Raw genomic sequence first — 20,009 nt, 5'->3', positions numbered from 1 at the left:
TCTCCGAGGTCTAGTAACATTCTACCATGTAAATACTACACACCAATACAACGGCGCAAGGTTTGAAAATGTGGATTGACTGATTTCAAGTTTATTAGCACTGCTTTTCCTGGGAGTGACATTACCTCTTTTTATTGGATAGCGCAACTCTCATCATTTTAATTTCCATGAATTAGTCCATCAAAGATCCACATAGGATTTTTAAAATCTTCAGATTAAAAGGCCAGGTTAAAATTTGGAAAGTAAACACGGTAAACTTGTCACTAAGGACTAAGCAAATAAAGTCAGCCAAATTCAATTCAGTCACTTGCAGGAAAGAGTGAACAACAAAAGCTGAATCACTGGAGTGACAATACCTCATTTTACATAAGACAAAATTAAGAGAATATTGTAATATTTGACATTAGATTGTAATTCTGCCCCTTGAAAGAATATCCTTTTATCCAGATTGTCTATTAAAGGTTCTTAAAAACTGTTTACAAATTTATACTCTTAAGATCTGATTATCTTCTTTAAATTAGTGCTTCAAACATCTTTCGCAGAATCATAACTACTCTTCCCTTATAAAGAAGCTGAAATACTCTGTGTCTGAGCAATATAAGCTATTAATAATTCCTAAAAATATCACATTATGTTTTCATACCTACTGTCAACCTAGGTTACTCTCTTGGGTTGAATATCATATTACTGCTTATCTGTCTGCGTGTGAGACTTACATTCTGTCAAGTCCACAGTTGTTATTCTCTATGAAGGTGCTCTTCAATCTCATAACAAATTTGCTAATACAGCAAAGCCTCATACATTTGGGACAACTTGGAGGTAGAGAATAGTCAGATTTAGGGGGAAGAAATTCAGCAAGAGGATTTTTTAAGAAACACAACTTATTATTTCAAGTTTACAAGATACACATGGATAATGTCCTCCTAAACAATTAACAGTATGTCATTGTAACAACGGAGTGTTATTTTAAGACTATTAAACATCCTTCTTACAACTTTATTTTTATTATTAATTCACTTAGTTCCTTTGCTGTTTTAAAATACAGGAACATATTCCAATCCATGTTGAATGATCATCTATTATGATATGTTGATAATGATCATCTATTATCAGTTGACTGGGATTCCAATTAAAGAGATTTAACTATACTTATGTGGGCTTTTCTACTGGTTCAGACAGTAAAGAATCTGCCTGCAATGCAGAAGACAATGGTTAGATCCCTGGGTCTGGAAGATCCCCTGGAGAAGGGAATGGCTATGTACTCCAGTATCTTGCCTGGAGAATTCCATGGACAGAGAGCCTGGTGGGTTACAGTCCATGGGGTCACAGAGTCAGACATGACTGAGTGACTAACACTTTCACTTTCAACTATATTTATAGAGGAAAAATAAATAATTTTAACAACTGACTTATAAGAGTGGGCTTGTATGCCATTAAGAATATCTATTTTAAAAAAGAACTTTTATCAAATTTTTCTAACTGGACATTTTTCTAACTCATAGTGGAAAGGTCAAATTATTTCCATATATGAGCCCTCAACTGGCATTGTGCTAACACCTCCTAAGGAAGAAAAAGCTCAAGTGACAAAAAGGTTATGAAGCATATCCCAAAATAAAAGCACTAAATCCCTATAAATCATAAAAGAATGAAAGATTCTGGCTAGCTTGAAGCCATGGTGACCTGAAAACCATGCCATAGGGTTTAATAAAACCATAGGAGATCACAGGCATCACTGACTCAATGGACATGAGTCTGAGCAAACTCCAGGAGACAGTCAAGTACAGGGAAGCCTGGTGTGCTTCATGGGATCGCAGAGAGTAAGACATGACTTAGCAACTGAACAACAACAGTGTTCAGTCACTTGAAATAAGTTTAGTCTTAAACTTCCCTTAAATTTGTTATGAAGGGCTCTTAAATGAATGAGGTACCCATCTAAACACAAGTGAAAAACCAAGGTCAGGTCAACATATTTTCTGCCATAATTGGAACATATTTTTTGGTCCAAAAACTTACAAAGTCTGGTATTAGAAAATGCCTTGAAAGGTAGTAAGCTCTTTGTTTCCCAAGATGTTAAAGAACAGTATCGTCAACCGCTTGCTGGAGATCTTATGAAGTCAGGAGGACAAGTCAGGTGGGTTGGCAGGTTGATCTTTAGCATTTCTTTCTTCCAAATCTGAGAGATACTACAGTTTCTAAGAACTCTGAGAGATGCACTAAGCCCTCAATGATGTCAAAAGTGATTTTAGGTTCAATTTCTTTCTCAGACTTTCATATATAGTACCTATTAAGAAACGTGTCTTTTCTAAGCTTAAAGGGAACAATGCTCTATACATACTCATCCTACCGTCTTCGTCAGAGCTAATAATTTTAGCCAATTGATATTTTATGTTTTTTATTGCTATTTATTAAGCACTTATCACCAGAAAGAGTATTTGTTGTATTGTTTTCCCAATTCAATTTTCTTTAACTATTTGAACTTAATTTTGTTACTTTCCAGTTTTGGTGACTTTCACTAATTTCATCAACTTCTATTATACAAATCCTCCCCAGAAACTCATATCTGATTACATCACTTATGAAAATCACAGGCTTGCTACTACTTCATGAAAGACTTCTCTACTCAGAGTCAAAAATATGTTACACTTTGAGAAGCATTAGGATTACCAATGTCCCACAGAAGCTCCAAGTACTGCAAGAGGAATTTAATTGTGCTTTTCCTGGCTGGATAAATTTTCATTTAAAATTACCTTTTTCCTTGCTTGCTGATCTTTGGAAGAATGTGCCTTCACATGCTTTCTTAAGGAACTTGGGTCTGTGTAGCGTTTGGTGCATCCCGGAATTTGACAAGCATAAGGTTTCTAAATAAGAAAGAAAGAAAGAGCTGTGGTTAAATCATAAAGGTAACTGAGAAAGATTTACTCAAAGACTATTGACTTCAGAGCATGAACTGTTGCCAACTGATTGATGTGAATTGCTATGTGATACTCATGCATTTTAATTAGAAAGCCCAGTAAGTTTGCATCAAGGCAAAGAGAAGAATAAACTTTCAAGAAACAAAGAGATGGCTTATCTTTGAAGATTTTTAAGAGACTGCTACAGAATGCCCTCTTGCCACGAAACCTCCTGTGGCATTTTTCAATATGAAAATTATTAGTATCTCTAGTCATACTTACAATTATGTTCCCCTGAAAACAATCTCTGGTACTGTCAGAAATTAGGAAACACATATTCTTTAAGAGTTCAGGTATAAGAAGCTGTAGAAAAGTCCAGAAAAGACTGGTAATGTTTCAGAAGAAACCTGATTCAGAAAGAGAGAGGGAGAGAATTAAAAGGGAAAATTAGTGGAAAGTAAGTAGAAGACAGCAGGTTTCAAACAACAGACACATGAAAAATCAGCCAAAGAAACATTAATATTATTAGTTGCAGAGGAGTCCTGCTGTTAGGCCTAGATTAGGTGAATAAGTTCTTGGCTGAGCACGATGAGAAAGAAAACAAGTTCTGGCTACTCCAATCCTCCCATGCGCCTGAGAGATGTAAGGTGTGGAGCCCAAGACAGAATCTAGCATCTTTTTTATTTTTATGACCCTGGTGATTGGTACATGATAATTAGGAATGACTGAATGAGAGCATTACACATTGATTCAAATTTTAGCAACTATTCCTACTGTAACAACTAAATTCAAACCCAAGGTTTGAGAATGTGACTTTTATACTGTAGAATAAATAAAAACTTTCTTATCATAAGAACTGGAAAAAAAAAAACCAAACTACAAGATTAACTGCATTTATAAGATGTATTAACTGTCACTCATCTACTTAGTACCTCATCTGGTGAGATATTAAATTTGTGCCTGCATGAGGTGAAATGTGAGGAAGAGAACTGAAACTGTCTCTACAATAGAAATCTCACTTTAGAAACATGCTATTCTATCGACCAACCCCACTCCCCCCAAAATTCAGGTTGTTTTCCTTAGTATTTATATTTTGTTCCTGTTTTCATGCACTTGCTTGTCCTTTTGTAGGCCAACATTTGTGTGAATTATATTATTTGCTTTCTAAAAACCATATATGTGTTTCATTTTTTAATTGCTATTGTTGATAATTTTTATTCCAAGAACAAGATGAAGTCATGAATATATCATTTAGTTTGACAATCCTAATTTGAATTCTAAGTTTGATTATCTGATGTGTTTGTTCATTGACTAACTGACTGATTGAATGAATGAATCACTCAGCAGCTCTTTTGCTTCCATAATGTGCTAGACATTGTATCACATATCAGGGGTCTAACAATGAACAATGGATGAACCAGCCTCTCAATAAGTCACAGTTTCTGCAAAATGATGAGCCAATTACGGGCTGAAGTCATCTGCCAAGGAAGTTTCCATTGGGTAAACAAAGGTTTTCTTTAACCTGGGAATCTTTTCTGGGTTCACAGTTTTTTTTCCCCTAGTCTTCCCTTTCCTGCCTGGGGGGAAATAAGCCAGCATCTTTATTGGCAGTCATGTTATGACCACATAAGTTCATATTTTGCATTAGAGATGCTGTATATAAAAATTGGGGGGAATATTAATGCATTATATAAATTGATGCCATTATTATTACAATAGACACCATTACTTGGGTTGGAAAGATAAGAAATGGTTAATGTCATTTTGGATTTGATTTTGAGATACTCTTGAAAAAGGCTTGAATACTGACCATTCCTCCCATCTAGCTTTCACTCTCTCCCCTGGGATCAGTATGCCAAAACAGCAATGCCAGGGACTGGTCTAAGTGGTACAAGTGTACTGGTCATTTTAACCCAGATTACCTAAGCTTTAAATGGCATGTTACACTTCATCAAACTATATTCTTCATTATTTTCCATTTATACTATAAAGTTATTCCCCCTGTTTAGACATTAAGATGCTAATAGAGGAATGATTTAATAACACTTTCCAGGGTTAGAATTATGGACTCAGTCATCTTTATGGGCAAATCATTTTCCTAGAAGTAAAGAATCCATTTAATTGAAGTAAGATACTTTATCTAAAATTCTGATAGTATTAACATAAGGAGTTATTAGCATAAGGAGTGCTTAATGAAAGGGAATGTGGACCTAAATTTTAATAATAAATTCTTTAAGCAACAAGAAGGTAGTTTGGATTTCAGAGAAAAAAATGATGGTTTTAAAAGATTTAATGGAGAAATACTTTAAAAAAAAAAACAGCTAAGTTTTAAAAGCTACTGCATTGAACTGAATCATGAAATTATTATCTTAGGTAGTTTTTCTCAAAAGTTTTCCAAAGGGATTTTTTTAAATTCAAAATGACTTTAGAAAATGCTCTTGGTTTGATTAGCTAAAATTAGCTCCAAGCAAAGAAGGGTATTGTAGAACCATAACACTTAGCCTCACAATAGTTCTTTCAAACTCCAGATAACTAGCTAGAGTAGAAGCAATTTCTCAAGACAATCTTGTCTCATGAATGTTCATTCTTCCATGATAAAGTTTAATGACAAATTGTAAAATTTATAAGATTCTACCAAGACCATTTTAGACATACAAAATAGGGTATTTAAACATAATTCATTCTCTTTCCTATTTCTACTTTTAAAAAATACTGCTATTCACCAAATTTATTCATTTAATATTCCATTCTATTGGTCCTAAATTCATTGAATTCAATTCAGCTAGATCAGAAAGGGTCCATCTTACAGCCACACTACTCTAATTATAATTTCAGATGTTTACTGGGCTAACCATCACATTATGTATATTAGGATATAATTCTGTTTAGAAAGGTTATGTGACATATAGCTAAAATGACTGCTATCAATATGACTAATAGAGACTAATATAAAATTTAATAAATATGTCAGCTATAACATCAGAAGAATCTTAAATATGTATGAGAAGGTGTGTAGAAATAACAGTATCTTTTCAAAATTCAAATTCTGAAGTAGTTTAATAATAGACATCAGAATGTTAACACTGAAAAAGTACTGTCATGAATACATTACTTGCAAGAATGTGGGATAAGAGATCTGTGATGTGTATAAGACATTTACCCTGATGGCTCTGTTAAGTGAACTAAAATTACATATAGTCCACCTAGCCTCATGTAAAAAAAATGGCATCAAAACCTGAGAAATGCAAAGGAGGACGATCAACATAATTGAGAAAACAAAAGACCGAGTCATGGAAAGGGCATTAGCAAGTGAACACAGTGTTTCAGCACTAAGAGAATTAAGGCATAATAATGAAAAATAAATTGTTCTCATAGGTTGTATGTCAGTGGATATGTGGCTGTTAACACGTAGGAAGAGTGATGAAACAGGACCCTTGGGAAAGATTTGCTGATTCTTTTTAGATCACTTGAAGGTGAAAATACCAGGTGGTTTCTAAAGCAAAAGGCCAGATTCACTTTCAAAAAGCATGCCAGTCTCAACGTTCTTATGTCAAGAAAAAAAGAATCAAAATAAGAAAAAAAAGTGCTTCCTGTTTCTAGCAATAGAGTATCTTATCTATCTTAGTATATCTTGATATCTAAATATTTATTTTAAGGTCCAATCTCTAGCAGTCATTCTCTGTACTAAAATCTCTGTACTAAAATCTCTGTACTAAAATCTCTGTACTAAAAGCCCCCAAAGTGCCTCTGCTTTATATATGAACCGTTTTGTCCCAGGCAGCTGTAATATTTAGGATAACTTGTTACTATAGAAAAAGGAAAAGAAAGAACCAAACAGGGCCCCTTCTGGCTCTTTACCAGGTTTCACTGCTGCCCTTGGCATTGTCCCTATAACCTGCAGGTCATAAAGCAAACACCTTCACCATCCCACTATCAAATGGGCACTTCCTCACACCGGGACTTGAGGCTGGAAGTTGGAAAGCTCCTGCCATTCTTACAGTGTCCAGATGTGTCCTCTGGTGCTTGGCGCGGTCACTGGAGTTACTGAACGCCTTCTGACAGCCCGGATGCTGGCACAAATACGGCTTCTCGCCTGTGTGGCTCCGCAAATGAATCTTGAGATTTTCGAGCCTTGAAAAGGCCTTCTTGCAACCTTCAAACTGCAAAAAGAAAATAATTTTTGGTTGCTGAGAAGGACCTTGAATGTTTGGGGTTGTGGGGGACAGGAAAAATAAATGTCCTTAGTTTGTTCTTAGCCTATAACAAAAAAATAAAATAAGATGAAATCCAAATAGTAACAGTATTACTTCTAAAAATATCCATATGTTTGTGTGAACTGCATTTTTCTTCTGAATATACTTGCCACTTTCCATACCAGATTTGTGTCCCAAACTGATTTTTGTGATTACTTATGTCAGAGAAAATTTGCTGTGAGCCATCTGGCTTGCTTAATAAAAATACAGTAAAGCATGTCTTAAAGATTTGTTAAAAAATTAACACACTTTTCCATTTCCAAATTGGTCTAAATTGAAGGAATCAGGAAGGAAGAAACTTCTTACAACTAATAAACTAACAACAACGAAAGAATCAGAGTGATGTTTGAGGAAAAAAAGTAAACTGAAGACCCAAGAGTTAGAGATGAAAAGGACATGTGTCTGCTAACTCATTATGATAATAAGCTTTCTTAATTCTACCTTAAGTAGTTTTCAACTTCCAAGAGTGACCTTTTTAATATATAGGGTGATGCCAAGCCTAATGAGATAAAGTTTTTAACATGCTTTAAAAAGGAACAAGAAGACAATCCATCTAGTACTAAATCATATTCCAAATAAAGTTATAGTTTTATTTATCTCTATTTTTAAAGAAACTTTGTTATCTGGTTCTTGAAGAGAAGAATTATAAATGGAAAGTTGAAGATCTTAAGAAATGTTTCATTGGTTTGTCAGTAATATTTACGGATGGTAATATTTACTTATTGTCTTCTGTGTGCAAAATATCAGCTACTATTAGAGGGTCAAAGTGATTTCAATCCTTGAAGTGACAGTATAACAGAAAACATGTTAGAGAATGCCTACATATGAAGCATAAATGTGAGATGGGTGTTTATCCTTTAATTCTCTCTTTGGTGCTAAGCCCTGGAATATATATGTCCCTTCAGCAATTTTGATGCCATTAGAGTTCCCAGTGCAAGGAAAACTACAATTTAAAAACTACAAGAACAAAACGTAATATGTTTAATGCAATTAAGAAGCATTACATCTTAGAGAGGAATGTAGGGGTGGTAAGGGGAACAGAAGTAAAGAATGTTAAATTGAAAATGGTTTACATTAAAAATTAGCAGGTATAACTTAAACTTACTGCAAGAAATGTTATAAAATTCCTCAATTCTCTTACTTTTAATCAATACAACAGATTAGAACATTATTCATGAAGGGGTGACCCAGAGTTGGGTCAGGTTTTGGTTATTTCAATTTTCACCTTTAAGTAGAGGATGAACAAGGGAGGAAGAATAATTAAACATGTCACAACACCATCTATTTAAATAAGTTGTCTAGATTTTGCATGCCAGAATATTTTAAGAAATTTATGAAAGTTGCACTTATTTTTGATTGAGAGTTATACATGTTTCACAGACATATGTTGGTTTATTTCAATTTTGATATTTTGCTTAAAATAATTCTAGTGTTTTCCTGATTTCTATTTCACATAAAAGTAAATTTAGCCTGAACAGAAGATGATTGCTGACAAAGCCAACTACTTTTCAACAGAATGAAAGGCGTATAATGTCACATCGCTAGAGGGAGAGTTAAATGTTTGTTTCTGCAGGTTTTCAAGTGGTTCTCATGTTTGAGAATCAAGGGGCTCAAAAGTAACCCCCTCATGGCTAAGAGGCCCCTGCCAACCAAACCTCTGTTTTTAAGGTTCACTCTGAATGACAACTCAGTGTACACTTCCGTGTAACTCAGTTTGTTTTGGAGTCACCTGATAGACCACACTTAGTTCTAAAATGAGCTTATGGTTTTGGACACATCAAGCCTGTAGCCCAGTTCCTAGGGAGGTTGTTTTGCAGGGTGGGCATCATTTTATAGGGGTGCATACCCAGATTCAAGTAGGCCCCAACATCCACTATCTTCTACAGTCACCCGAGATCTTGATCAGAGAAAAGCCTGCATTGTCTCAGCACCAACACTGGAGTGGAGAATCATTTTAGAATAGCTTAATGAGATTTCTGTGAGTACCAGAAAAATAAGACCCTTGGATCTACCACAGAGTGATTAGATGGGATTCCAAAGATGCCCCAGAACTAATTCCAACTGCCTACTTCATCAGATGTAAACTAAATGTAGACTAGCATTCCCAAGGTCTCTCTAGTTAAATGTCCATGTAAATGTTCAAAGTCAGAAAATTGCTGGTATTATTGTTAACAGAAGCAATGATCCAACCAAAGAGCTTGCTGCATTACAAGCAAATCAGTGAAAAATGAACTATATCTCATAACATCCTGACCATTTTTTTTTAAATAGCAAAGATGGAGGAAAACATGAGCACCCAGATTGAAAATGGCAACAAAAAGATTATCAGTAAAATCATGCAAATCCAGCTGATCTCAAATGTTTCCTCTGTAACAGTGAAGTCCAGAAGACAAAAGTCTTTGTGGTATGTGTACGGGCATTATACTACTTTCAGGAGAAAAGATTAAGGAGTGAAGTGATTTGATCCCACTGAGTTGAATGAATAAAGGCTAGAGCAAGGCAACCCCATGTACTGGGGGCTCATAAAAACATCACCCATTTGCTCTTATTGAAGAAATTCACTGAGAAGAACCCATGAACCCCACCCAAACCAATAAAATGAAGTGCTGAAGAACTGATAAATGGCTCCATGAGGGGTCTAACACCCAACCCATCACAAGAGTATGCAAAGAATAACATCTGATTGAACTTGCCACACTAACAATTCTACAAGAAGAAAAAATAGGACCTGTTCATTTCTCTAAGGGTATCTGGATGAAACTTGAAAGCAAACAACTTTGTGGATTCATTACCATTTATGATGGAAATAAACCTGTAATTCAAACAAGTATTTCCTCTCCCTCAGGCAATTTTACCCTAAGATTGTAAGTTCAATTAAATGCAAATACATTAAAAATAAACTAATATTTTGGTAGAACTATACAAGAGTGTTACAAAATACACCTAAACTGGATGTTTTGGGTATCTGAGTAAATGGTTGCCTTGTTTTCTGCTTACATTTTTTCAGGTTTTCAAAATCTTGAATGAGTCTCACCTTGTAAAGAAACATCTAAATGTAAAGGAAAGCAGGAACCCCAGGAGAATTTCCTTGAATTTGGCTACATACTTTCTCATCAAGATTCCTAAAGTGCAAAGTCTATCCTGAGATCTAAGGTCCAAATTATCACCTGATTGCTTGTGTCATTGCCATGAACCAACTCCTTCACAAAGACTGACCAATATCTTAGTCACTGGATATCTCCTTCCTGGACTGGCTGTGGAGCCAGGAATCTAAGGCCCAGTGACACATAGATGGATCATCAGGCCTGAGATTGCCTGTTCTTCAAACACAGGCCAAATACAGAAAGATTAGAGAAAAACAACAAACAAGCTCTCAGAATCCAAGGGAGTAGCAGAAGGAGGAAAAGTAGAACAAAGAGAAGGACAAAGAAAACAAATGGTAGTGTTTCAGGGAGTGGTGGTGGGAAAAGGGTCTGGTGCACATGGGTACATTTTATCTAAATAGTATTCTTATTTTCCTCCCCGACAAACACCAAGTAAGCCCTGGGAGCATGGCACTATGTGATAGACAATGAGAGAAACAAAAGGATTAAGACTCACATTTTACTCAAGGGAATATGGAATCAAGATCATTACATGTGGCTGGGAAGGTCATATACTGATGAGGCATGAGCAATGATTCTCAAAGATACATTGTGTGGATCGGAAGCATTGTCACACCCTTGGGAACCTGTCAGAAACACAAATTCTCTAGCCCAACTCCAGACTTACAGGACAGAAACCTGAGGGGTGCAGGCCCAGACCTCTGAGTGTTAAGGAGCCTTCTAGGAGATTCTGATGCTACGGTGTGCCTGTGAGTTTGGAATGAAATTCACATTGTAATCACTGTTTATGTTCTCAAGACAATCTCCCGACAGAAGCAAAATGTCTTTCAGAATGCACTCATTTCTAATTGGGGCAAGAGTCATAGGGGCTTGCAGCAGCCCTGGACTGAAAAGAAACATCTCCATCCCAGGATAAAGCAGGGTTATCTCCATACACACTGCAAATGAGACAATATTCCAGAATGCCAGTCTCATACTAGAGATTCTTTAAGCTCTTAACTATTTAATCTGTTGCCAAGCAGATTCTAGTTCTGAAATAGGCATGCCTAAAAATTCCCTCAGTGACCCCTTGACCAACAAAACATCCCATGTTTCTAGCGCCTATTACATTCTGCTGTTGAGAAAAAGCAGTGAAGGGGAGCCATTATTTTCCAATTGCACATTTCAGTGACTACAGACACATACAAGAACAATGCATGAAGTGACAGAACTTTAAATCTCACGGGTTTGAAAACACGGCACTGCATGAAGCCTTACTCTGAGAAAAATCTCTTTAACTCTGAGGCTGTTTTCAAGGAACAAGCCTTAATTAAGAAGTATAAGTTGCCTCAAATCCAGAGAAACTTAGCTTGCACCACTTTGTTAATTTAGGAGATTATTTCATATTTAAAGGATCACAACTGGACTGTAATCACCATCTATATATATTGGCTTGATTACAGATTGTTGACATTAAGTGGCATTAAGATGACCTTTGAAATATTACTTTCCCTTTCTATTAGAGGCTTTTGTGTAAGGTTTTGAAAATGAAAGACTCATTAGACACCATTAAAATAGGATTTATTCCATATGTGTAACCAGTAATCAAGTAGAATATTACTCCTTCCCCTAATCAGCAATTTATAGTGTTGAGAAGCACAAGTTCATATTCAAAGCAGTAATAATAGCAAACCTTTCCTGATCAGGTTTCTCTACCATCACTAGTGTCAACAAAACCAAAACAGAAAGGAGTCTATAATGCTGGACATGCCTTTTAAAAATATACATTTGATTTCAATTAAGGCTCCGTGTTTACGACCCTTGGAGGTAGAAGCTTTTACAATTTCATCAGTCAAGACCAATTATTCCTATTAGTGATGGCTGAGTTGTGATATGCTGTGCAGAGTTGGGGACTTAACGATGAATTATATGCTAGTTTACATCTTCCATGTACAGCCCAAAGACAACAGAGATGAAAGCCATTGGTGGAAAGGTCAGAAAATATTTATCACGCTGTGGACATAGTCAAGGTGACTTCCACAATAAGCCCAATAGTTCAAGTCTACTTGAATCATGGACATACCTGCAAAAGGTGTAAGTAAAAGCTGGCTTCTTCTGTGACTCTGAAAGAGGGGAACAAAGGCAGAGCTGAGGGCCCAGAGCCACCTCACACTCATGAGAAGAGGTGAGAAATCTGACTCTAGTGTTTAGCTGAGATTCAACAGCTTTCTTCCAGGACAGTGCTGGCCATCTTTATGTGCTCATGAGTCACTGGGCATGTTGTCAGGATTAAAATATAGATTTGATTCAGTAGATAGAGAGCAGGGCCTGAGATTCTGCATTTCTAACCACCTCCTACGTCATATTTTTAAATGTTGAGTGTTCAAAGATTCCAATTTGAAAAGTAAGGTTCTAGGGGTTATTAAAGTACTTTCAGGTTGAAAATGTACAGTTTAATGGGATTTAAAGAAAAAAGAGACAAAAAAAGAACTAGAGTAAGAATAAAAAGGCTTGCTTTTGATGAACCAAACTATTGTTGCTTCGTCCACAGAAGTGTGGAAGAGTGAAATCTAATTGTTAAAGTTAGGTTGAGAAGAGAACAGAGAGTGTTGTCTAGGGGCAGAAAAGCAGAAGAAAAGTCAGGAAGAAAAAAAAAAAAGCACAAGAAATCAAAACAGAAAGACTGCAGAAGCACACTGGAGCAATCTGATATTGCTTCTCCGTCAGTGTTATTCGCATTTGGACATATGGCTTGCCTCATGCCACCCTGAGGTTTCTGTTCCCAGTGCATCTTATTAGAACTGCATGCTCCAGAAAATCTTAATATTTACCACATCAGTTTGTCTAAAGTGTTACATAAAGGGAGAAGAAAATAATTCAAATGTTTTGAGGCTTTAAAAAAGTATGTAGTTCATGAATTTACTATACTGAGTAATATGGAGCTCTTCCCTCTCCAAGCTTCATTCAGACTACTAATTCTGTAAAGAGGAAGGAGATGTCTCCTCAGGTTCTCACTTGAAAACATGAGTGATTTTACTCATGTTTTTAATCTAATCACCTTATTGTCCATAATGGAAGAAATGTACTCACAGAAAAGGAGTTTGTATGTTTCCTTTTGGTGGTTAAAAGTAATATCTGATTTTATAACATTTTGAAGGGTCTACCAAAAGGAACAGTGGCCTCATTGGAAAATTATTTAAAATTGTGGTAGGGTTACCCTGGTTAATTTGAGATTTCTCTTGACTTCAGGGAAATCAGTGTACCCCAAAGTGATTTTTCAAAGATACCAAATATCTAAACAGATTGCACTGGCGTTTCCTAGGACAGCCTTCCTCCAAAGTTTCCTGGTCTTCTGGGAAGGGCAGCCAGAATGGCGAAGACACTCTGACACTTGGGCCTCAATGAGTCAACGACTTCAGTACATATCACTTATCTGGAATTCTGAAGTGGCCCTCTGTACTCATTTATCCAGATTTTCTGGAACTATTAAAATTTTGTAGAATTAATATAAAACCCTTTCTGTAATGTTTTCCTAAACTGTAAAAAAGAGATTCCAGTTACTATGTTTTCCCTTGTTATTCTAGTGTACAAAATGAATCTATTAACTAGCTCATAAATACAACTTCCTGGCTTGTTGCGCTTTTTGGTTTTGATTAAGAAATCTGTATAAAACAAAGGTTACCAAAATGGGCAGTATGAATGTGCTTCTTATTGGTTTAAGAAAATTCTTTTTTTTTTTTTTTTTTTAAACATTTTGGGTCATGGGCAGCAGCTGACTTTTAAAAGGGCACTCTAAATGAGGTGGCAAAATAAATGAGGGTGTAACATAAAAATTGAAAATGGAAAAAATGTTTTTGAGAAGCCACATGACAATGTAGAGAGAAATATGTTACTTCTGTGCCAACATTTGAACCATATTAAATTTTTATGGAAATTATCACGTGTCTGGTTTATAAAAATTGAAAGGAGTTAGGGACAAATGGAACCTTATCCTGGGCATTACATTCATCATTGGCAAAAGAAGACTCCATAGTGCAACACTGATATTTAAATATATCATATGGCTGTCTCCAGTTTTTCAACAAATGTAAGGAATATCATATATTATTCATGCTGTGTCAATACAATGCCAGAAAACTACAATTTCAAGCAAATAATTATTCCATGAGTGGGTAAATAATAAAAAAAACTGGCTGTTTGGGGGTTGTTTAAACATAAGAATAAGTAAGTTGCCTGAATTTCATTTTTATTTATTAGTGTTGATTTCATGCAATCTGCAAATACATATCCACTAGAGCATTTGTCCTTCAGAGGTTCACAGTCAGACCTCAATAAATGCACTTTGATTACATGCCAGAAGAGCAAATATATTTAAGGCTATGTAACTGGTCCTGTGTAAATATACCTAAAAGAAATCAAATTATTTCATTTTCCATGTATCTCTGTTTCTGACCACCATCTAGGCACACTTAATTCCATACACATGGATCTGCAAAAGCATAATACTTCTATGAAGTATATATAAAGTCTACATATAAAAGCAACTTTCATATATTTTGCTACTCTATATTAAAGAAAACAGCTTTACAAAAAATTTTGAGCATCAGTTTATATACCAATAGACCCAGGAATATTGAGTTTCTTGTTCACTCAGCACTTTATAGGCTGTGCAGATGATACAAAAGAATCACCAGGCTCCATCCTGCCTTTCCTATTCATATTACATTCCAGGAGATAGTTATACACTCAGAACAAATTTTGAATCTGACCCAGCCTGCTCCAACACCCCCAAACTATTTTCTATAGACTAAAGGTGAGGAAACAAATATTGGAGAAATCATCTTTTGGATTTTAGGGATTATTTTTTGCATTTTTAAAAAGTGTCAGAAATGTTCTCTAAAACTAGTTTCTCCAAAGGGTCGCTCAGATTTCAGATAGGGATAGATGAAGTAAAAGAGAAATAAGGAAACGAGAAGCAGAAAAACAAAAAAAGAGAGGAGAGAGAGAAAGGCTACAGGTCAAAGGAGGGCTTAACACGGACATGGTCAGGCCTGTCTCCTCCCACCTGTCCTCCCACCTTTCCCGCCAGACTCCAGGCCAGTCCAGCTGCAGTCCCCTAATGAAGCATCATTGTTCCCTGTTGCCTCTACTTGTTCTACTTTCTGTGCCTGGTGACATCCTACTGACCCTTTAGCTTGCTGTCACCTCCTCCGTGACACCTCCCTTTATGCCTGGTGTCACCAAGGCACAATGGATCACCACCTCCACCTCTCCCCACCCCCCATCACACACACACATCAAGACTTACCCACTGCCTGGCTAGTGCATGGGGGTACGCTAATCAGATTGTTTGTCTCCCCTACTGGGCTGTGAGCTTTATGAAGATAAGGTCCTGAGTCTTACTAATCTTTTTATTGGCATATACTTGGCATATACTCAAGTGACCACACATTATTTGCTAAATAAATGCTAAAAGAAATGGAGAGAATGAATTCTTTGTTAAAAAAAATATATATATATATATGGATAGATAGATAGATAGATTTCCTAGACTTCTTTCTGTAGGAAGCTCATTAAGGCCTTTTAATTAGGTAGACCCAGTCACCATTCATGATGACATCAAATGGTCAACACTGCAAAAGCTATAAAATGCATTTAAGGATTTTGCTGGATTTTAATGTTCTATAGAATTACTGCAAAACATATAATTATTTTAATATCTAATCATGTGAGGAAACAATACTAATAACAATATATGGTTGTATTTTTTTGTGGTTGCGATGTCTTAACTTATTTATTGATGTTTGGAGAGATCTGTAGCAATACTGGTGAAGGGAATGGGCTGTTTTCCTACCACACCCTTTTCCAAACTTAAGCTACACATACACAGACCCACTGGGAACACGTTATTAGGAATAATTCAAGGAACATAAATGTACGCCTTCTTCATACATAAATGAAAAGAAACTGTTTTAAATTGCCCTAAGTTAAGCTAACATACTCTCAAATATGCCAGGAAAGAGTCTCTCATCAGAGTGTCTCATGCAAAGAAAAAAGATCTTTGGGACCTTGCCCTGAATTGCCTGAGTCAAATATCCCCAAAGAGCAGGTCGGGCAGTTTCCCTTGCTATGCCTCTGCTCACCATCCGATAGCCAACCTCTCTGAACAGGACGCAGCCATTACGACCCCGTATAACCCCAGGATATAACCACGCCAAACTCCAGAGCTTTCTGTATTCAGAGTACAGGGGCTGTAGCAAGGCCTTGGCTCTGCCTTTCCTGTTGGCAGTGGATTGGCTCCCCTGTAACTCTCTGACTGCAAAGAGGAGAAATGCCACTGCTTGCCTTCAGTTTTATTAAGAATTGGCATGCTTGGTTTAACAGAGCTAAGCAATATATTTATTTACTATGGTGTTTCCCAAAATGATTGCTAAATTCTGTCATCTCTTGACTGAGAAACTGTTTGCGGGTTGCAACAGAATGTATGCTAACATACATACAGCAACACAAACTTTCAAGACAAACTGTTTAAGTCAATTTGCTATCATATAGGCACATAGGTGCAAATATGTGCATATGCATTTGTGGGTATAGCCATGGGCACACACTAACACTTGCACACATATCCCACACAGATTCTGTAATAGATGTGTATATTTAAGATCTGTGTGCAGGGGGGTAGAGACAAGCATGAATTTGCCAAGAGAGAAGAGGAAATTCACACACGAAGAGAATAATTTACCATAAATTGGCCCATACTGAATTTACTCCAAAAAACAGAGTGCAAGATGCCAAATTTTTAATGGCTCTTACTATTCCAGATCTGGCCCTGACAAACTTTGGAAGAGATGCAAGTGGGCAGGAAAGATGGGATTAAAAAATTATATCTTAAGCCTTTTCACTTTCAAAATGTAAAATTTCCACCACTGTGACAGGAGGAAAGAGTGTGGCAGGGATATTTTCCTGACACCACGCTTTTCTCAACAAAAAGTCACTGATTTTCATTATGCATTGCTTAAATAAAAATTCTGTACTCGCTAAAAGTCATATGCATCTGGCTGCTTAAAAAAGAAGCAGATACGAAAATAATGGAACTCAAACCTTGCATTAGCCCTGGCAGCCATTATGAAGGTGTGAGCTCAGAGTGATACTTGGGGCAGATTCACAGTCAGAGAACTGACAATCCTTTGTGACAACCCACAAGATTCAGCAAGGCCACTCACTTGCTTCCAAAATGCATCACTTCCAGTATTCTTTCTTTCACAGCTAAACTTTTCTGCGTGGCTCTCCCATCACATGCCTGACTGCCAAGTGGCAGGTGCTCAGAAAATCTCCCAATCTTTCCATCAATACTTGCTCTTCTTCTTTGCTCTGATTTTAAACTACCTATCCCATCTCTGAGTCTTTCTCTTTGTTTGTTAAAGGAATCACTCTTCCTATATATATGCCCATGGTTCACTCATAGGCAAGAAAGTATTGACAAATTCATTAACCAAGTCTGACCGTTTAGGTGTTAAAACCCACCGAGTATTCAATCATTGTATGCATGCACTGAGTTTCTTCCCTATAATTCTAAAGCAAATACCTTAGCTAAGAATTGTAATCTCAATCCCCTTGACTATTCTACTTAAGATGATTTCAACCCTCCTTTCCCCTCCGAACATGACTCCATTTATCAAAACAACAACAGGTCCACATAAAATCTTACCCCAAAGTGCAAAGTTTGCGTTGTATGTGGATCACCTCAGATGTTTTAATTTGATGAGGATATTGGTTTGTTATATAAAGTAGTTGGCCTTTTCACTTAACTTAATTTACAACTGTTTATTCTTCAAAGAAATAAAAATTAGTAAAACATGTTGTTTCTGAGATATGTCTCTTGCTTTATTTTATCTCCTTAGTCATCTTACCAAGCCAACAATCCTGACGTGAAAATACTTAGGGCAGAGTAAATTCCCAATAAAAGTTAACTGTTAATACCATCATCTTTCATGTATTCAAATTATCAAGTAGTATTATCCCCATTTTCCAAGTGAAGAACATCGAGACCTAGAGAAGTTTGGTGCTTTGCCACAGACACAGAGCTAGTAAGTAGTAGATGGATAACCAGAATCATGGCCTTCTGGCCCAACTATTTAACCATTTCCTCTATGCAACTCCAAGGAATGCTATTTTTCAATAGGTCAAGGAGGTAAAGGAAAAAATATGTTCTGGAAGGAATCCAAGCACACTTTTTCTTTTGTTTCTTCATAAAATGAAAAATATTAGTAGCTTAAATTTATACAATACCATTGACTATCTAAAACTGTACCAACCATTCTCACCAAAGTCTGAATGTAAAGGGAAGTCATTGATAAAGATGAAAAAGTATTGTGAGCCTTATGTTCTTGGCATAATCTTTTTTTTTAATAACTGTAATTCTCATGTTAAAAAAAAGTGGTATGCATCTGTAAATCACTCAGATGCTTATGCTGCTGAGAAACAAATGCAAAGTCAGAGTTAATGTGAAATAGTCAATGTGAGCATTCTGGAAGACTTCAAGGTTGCATATTCAGCCAAACAATAAAATACTTTATGGCATGAACCTTCATTCATTTAATCAAATGAAGGGGCTCCTGAATTTACTACCAATTTACCAATGGTGACAAACTTGGTGCTTCTTAAATGCCTATGTGGTTAAGCCTTTCTTCTAAGTAACTTAACTTATGAAGAAAAGAAAGATGTTTTAGAAGTTTCCATAATCTAATAGGTGCCTAGTATGTATCAGGTCCTCAATAATTTTTTTAAAAACTGGTTAGTAATTGAATATTTGCCTAAATATTCATTGTAGCATTCCTAATTTGAAGCAAAATTCCTTCAGAAAAACAGTTCACTTTGCTATTTTCCTTTATTGGATATAAGGATGCAAACTGTATCACATCAGAAATACAGGGTTATCAATTGTTAAACTTGGCCTAGACCTCTCCTCTAAGTTCCAGGTCCTATTGGCTATTCAATATCTCTGTAGCTGGTCCACAGATAACTAAATGTAAATATTCCAACACTCAAAAATGACCTTTCCCCCCAAACAGAACTTCACTCTACACTCTATTTACCTAACAGTGCAGCCCAGTATCTGGAAATAATCCTTGACATCCCTTCCTCACACACCTATCTCTAATATCTAGGTCCTCAGAAGTGTCTCTCAAACACGTTTACCTCTCTCTGTCAATGTTGGACCTCCCCTTGTCTGAGTGGCCCACCTCTCCCACTTGATCTTCAGTAATCAATGGGTCTCCCCCTTAACTCTTGCTCCCATCCACCATCTAGTCTCCACGGTGCTGCCAGAGTAATTGGTTGAAACTAGAAATCTGATAACGTCACTCCCCTGTGTCAAATTCTTCAAAGGTTTCTCCTTGTTTTTGGATAAAGACCAAAGCTTAACCATGGCTTACAAAGTCTTGCTTCAGCTGGCTCCTGCCTTCCCTCCAGCCTCATCCTCACCTCACCCTCTTCCCCTTCACTGCCTCAGTTTCAGCCACACTGGTCTTTCAGTTCTTGGAGATTGTATTTGCATATGCTATTTCCTTGGCCTGGAAAAATGTTTCTTCCTCCTTTCCTGGTTAAGTATCCTTTCAAGATTAGTTTAAATATACCTTTTTCAGGAAAGCAGTCTCTGGTCCCCAAGCTTAGGCTTAGTCTCCCACATATATGCCCATATAACATCCTCATGGACCATGAGCTCCTTTAGCACAGGGACCAGAGTGGTCCTTCATGATAGACTATTGTGCACAGAAAACTTC

The 20,009-nt window shown here is 36.5% G+C and overlaps 1 protein-coding gene across 10 annotated transcripts in view; it reads right to left on the bottom strand.

The window, feature by feature from the left end:
- The window catches only part of GLIS3 (GLIS family zinc finger 3), a 674,957-nt gene that overhangs the window by 112,824 nt on the left and 542,124 nt on the right, over nucleotides 1–20,009 (bottom strand). For all 10 annotated transcript variants that reach the window (XM_061132893.1, XM_061132892.1, XM_061132901.1 and 7 more), the window contains 2 exons: nucleotides 6,890–7,051; nucleotides 2,748–2,858 (listed from right to left, as the gene is read on the bottom strand). In XM_061132893.1, coding sequence (XP_060988876.1) covers nucleotides 2,748–2,858; nucleotides 6,890–7,051 — 273 coding nt within the window. The remainder of the gene's footprint in view (nucleotides 1–2,747; nucleotides 2,859–6,889; nucleotides 7,052–20,009) is intronic.

Source organism: Dama dama, chromosome 29 (genome assembly GCF_033118175.1).
Source record: "Dama dama isolate Ldn47 chromosome 29, ASM3311817v1, whole genome shotgun sequence".
Lineage (NCBI taxonomy): Eukaryota > Metazoa > Chordata > Mammalia > Artiodactyla > Cervidae > Dama > Dama dama.
The sequence above is the reverse complement of the archived record's forward strand: the minus strand, read 5'-3'. Positions and strand labels throughout refer to the sequence as shown.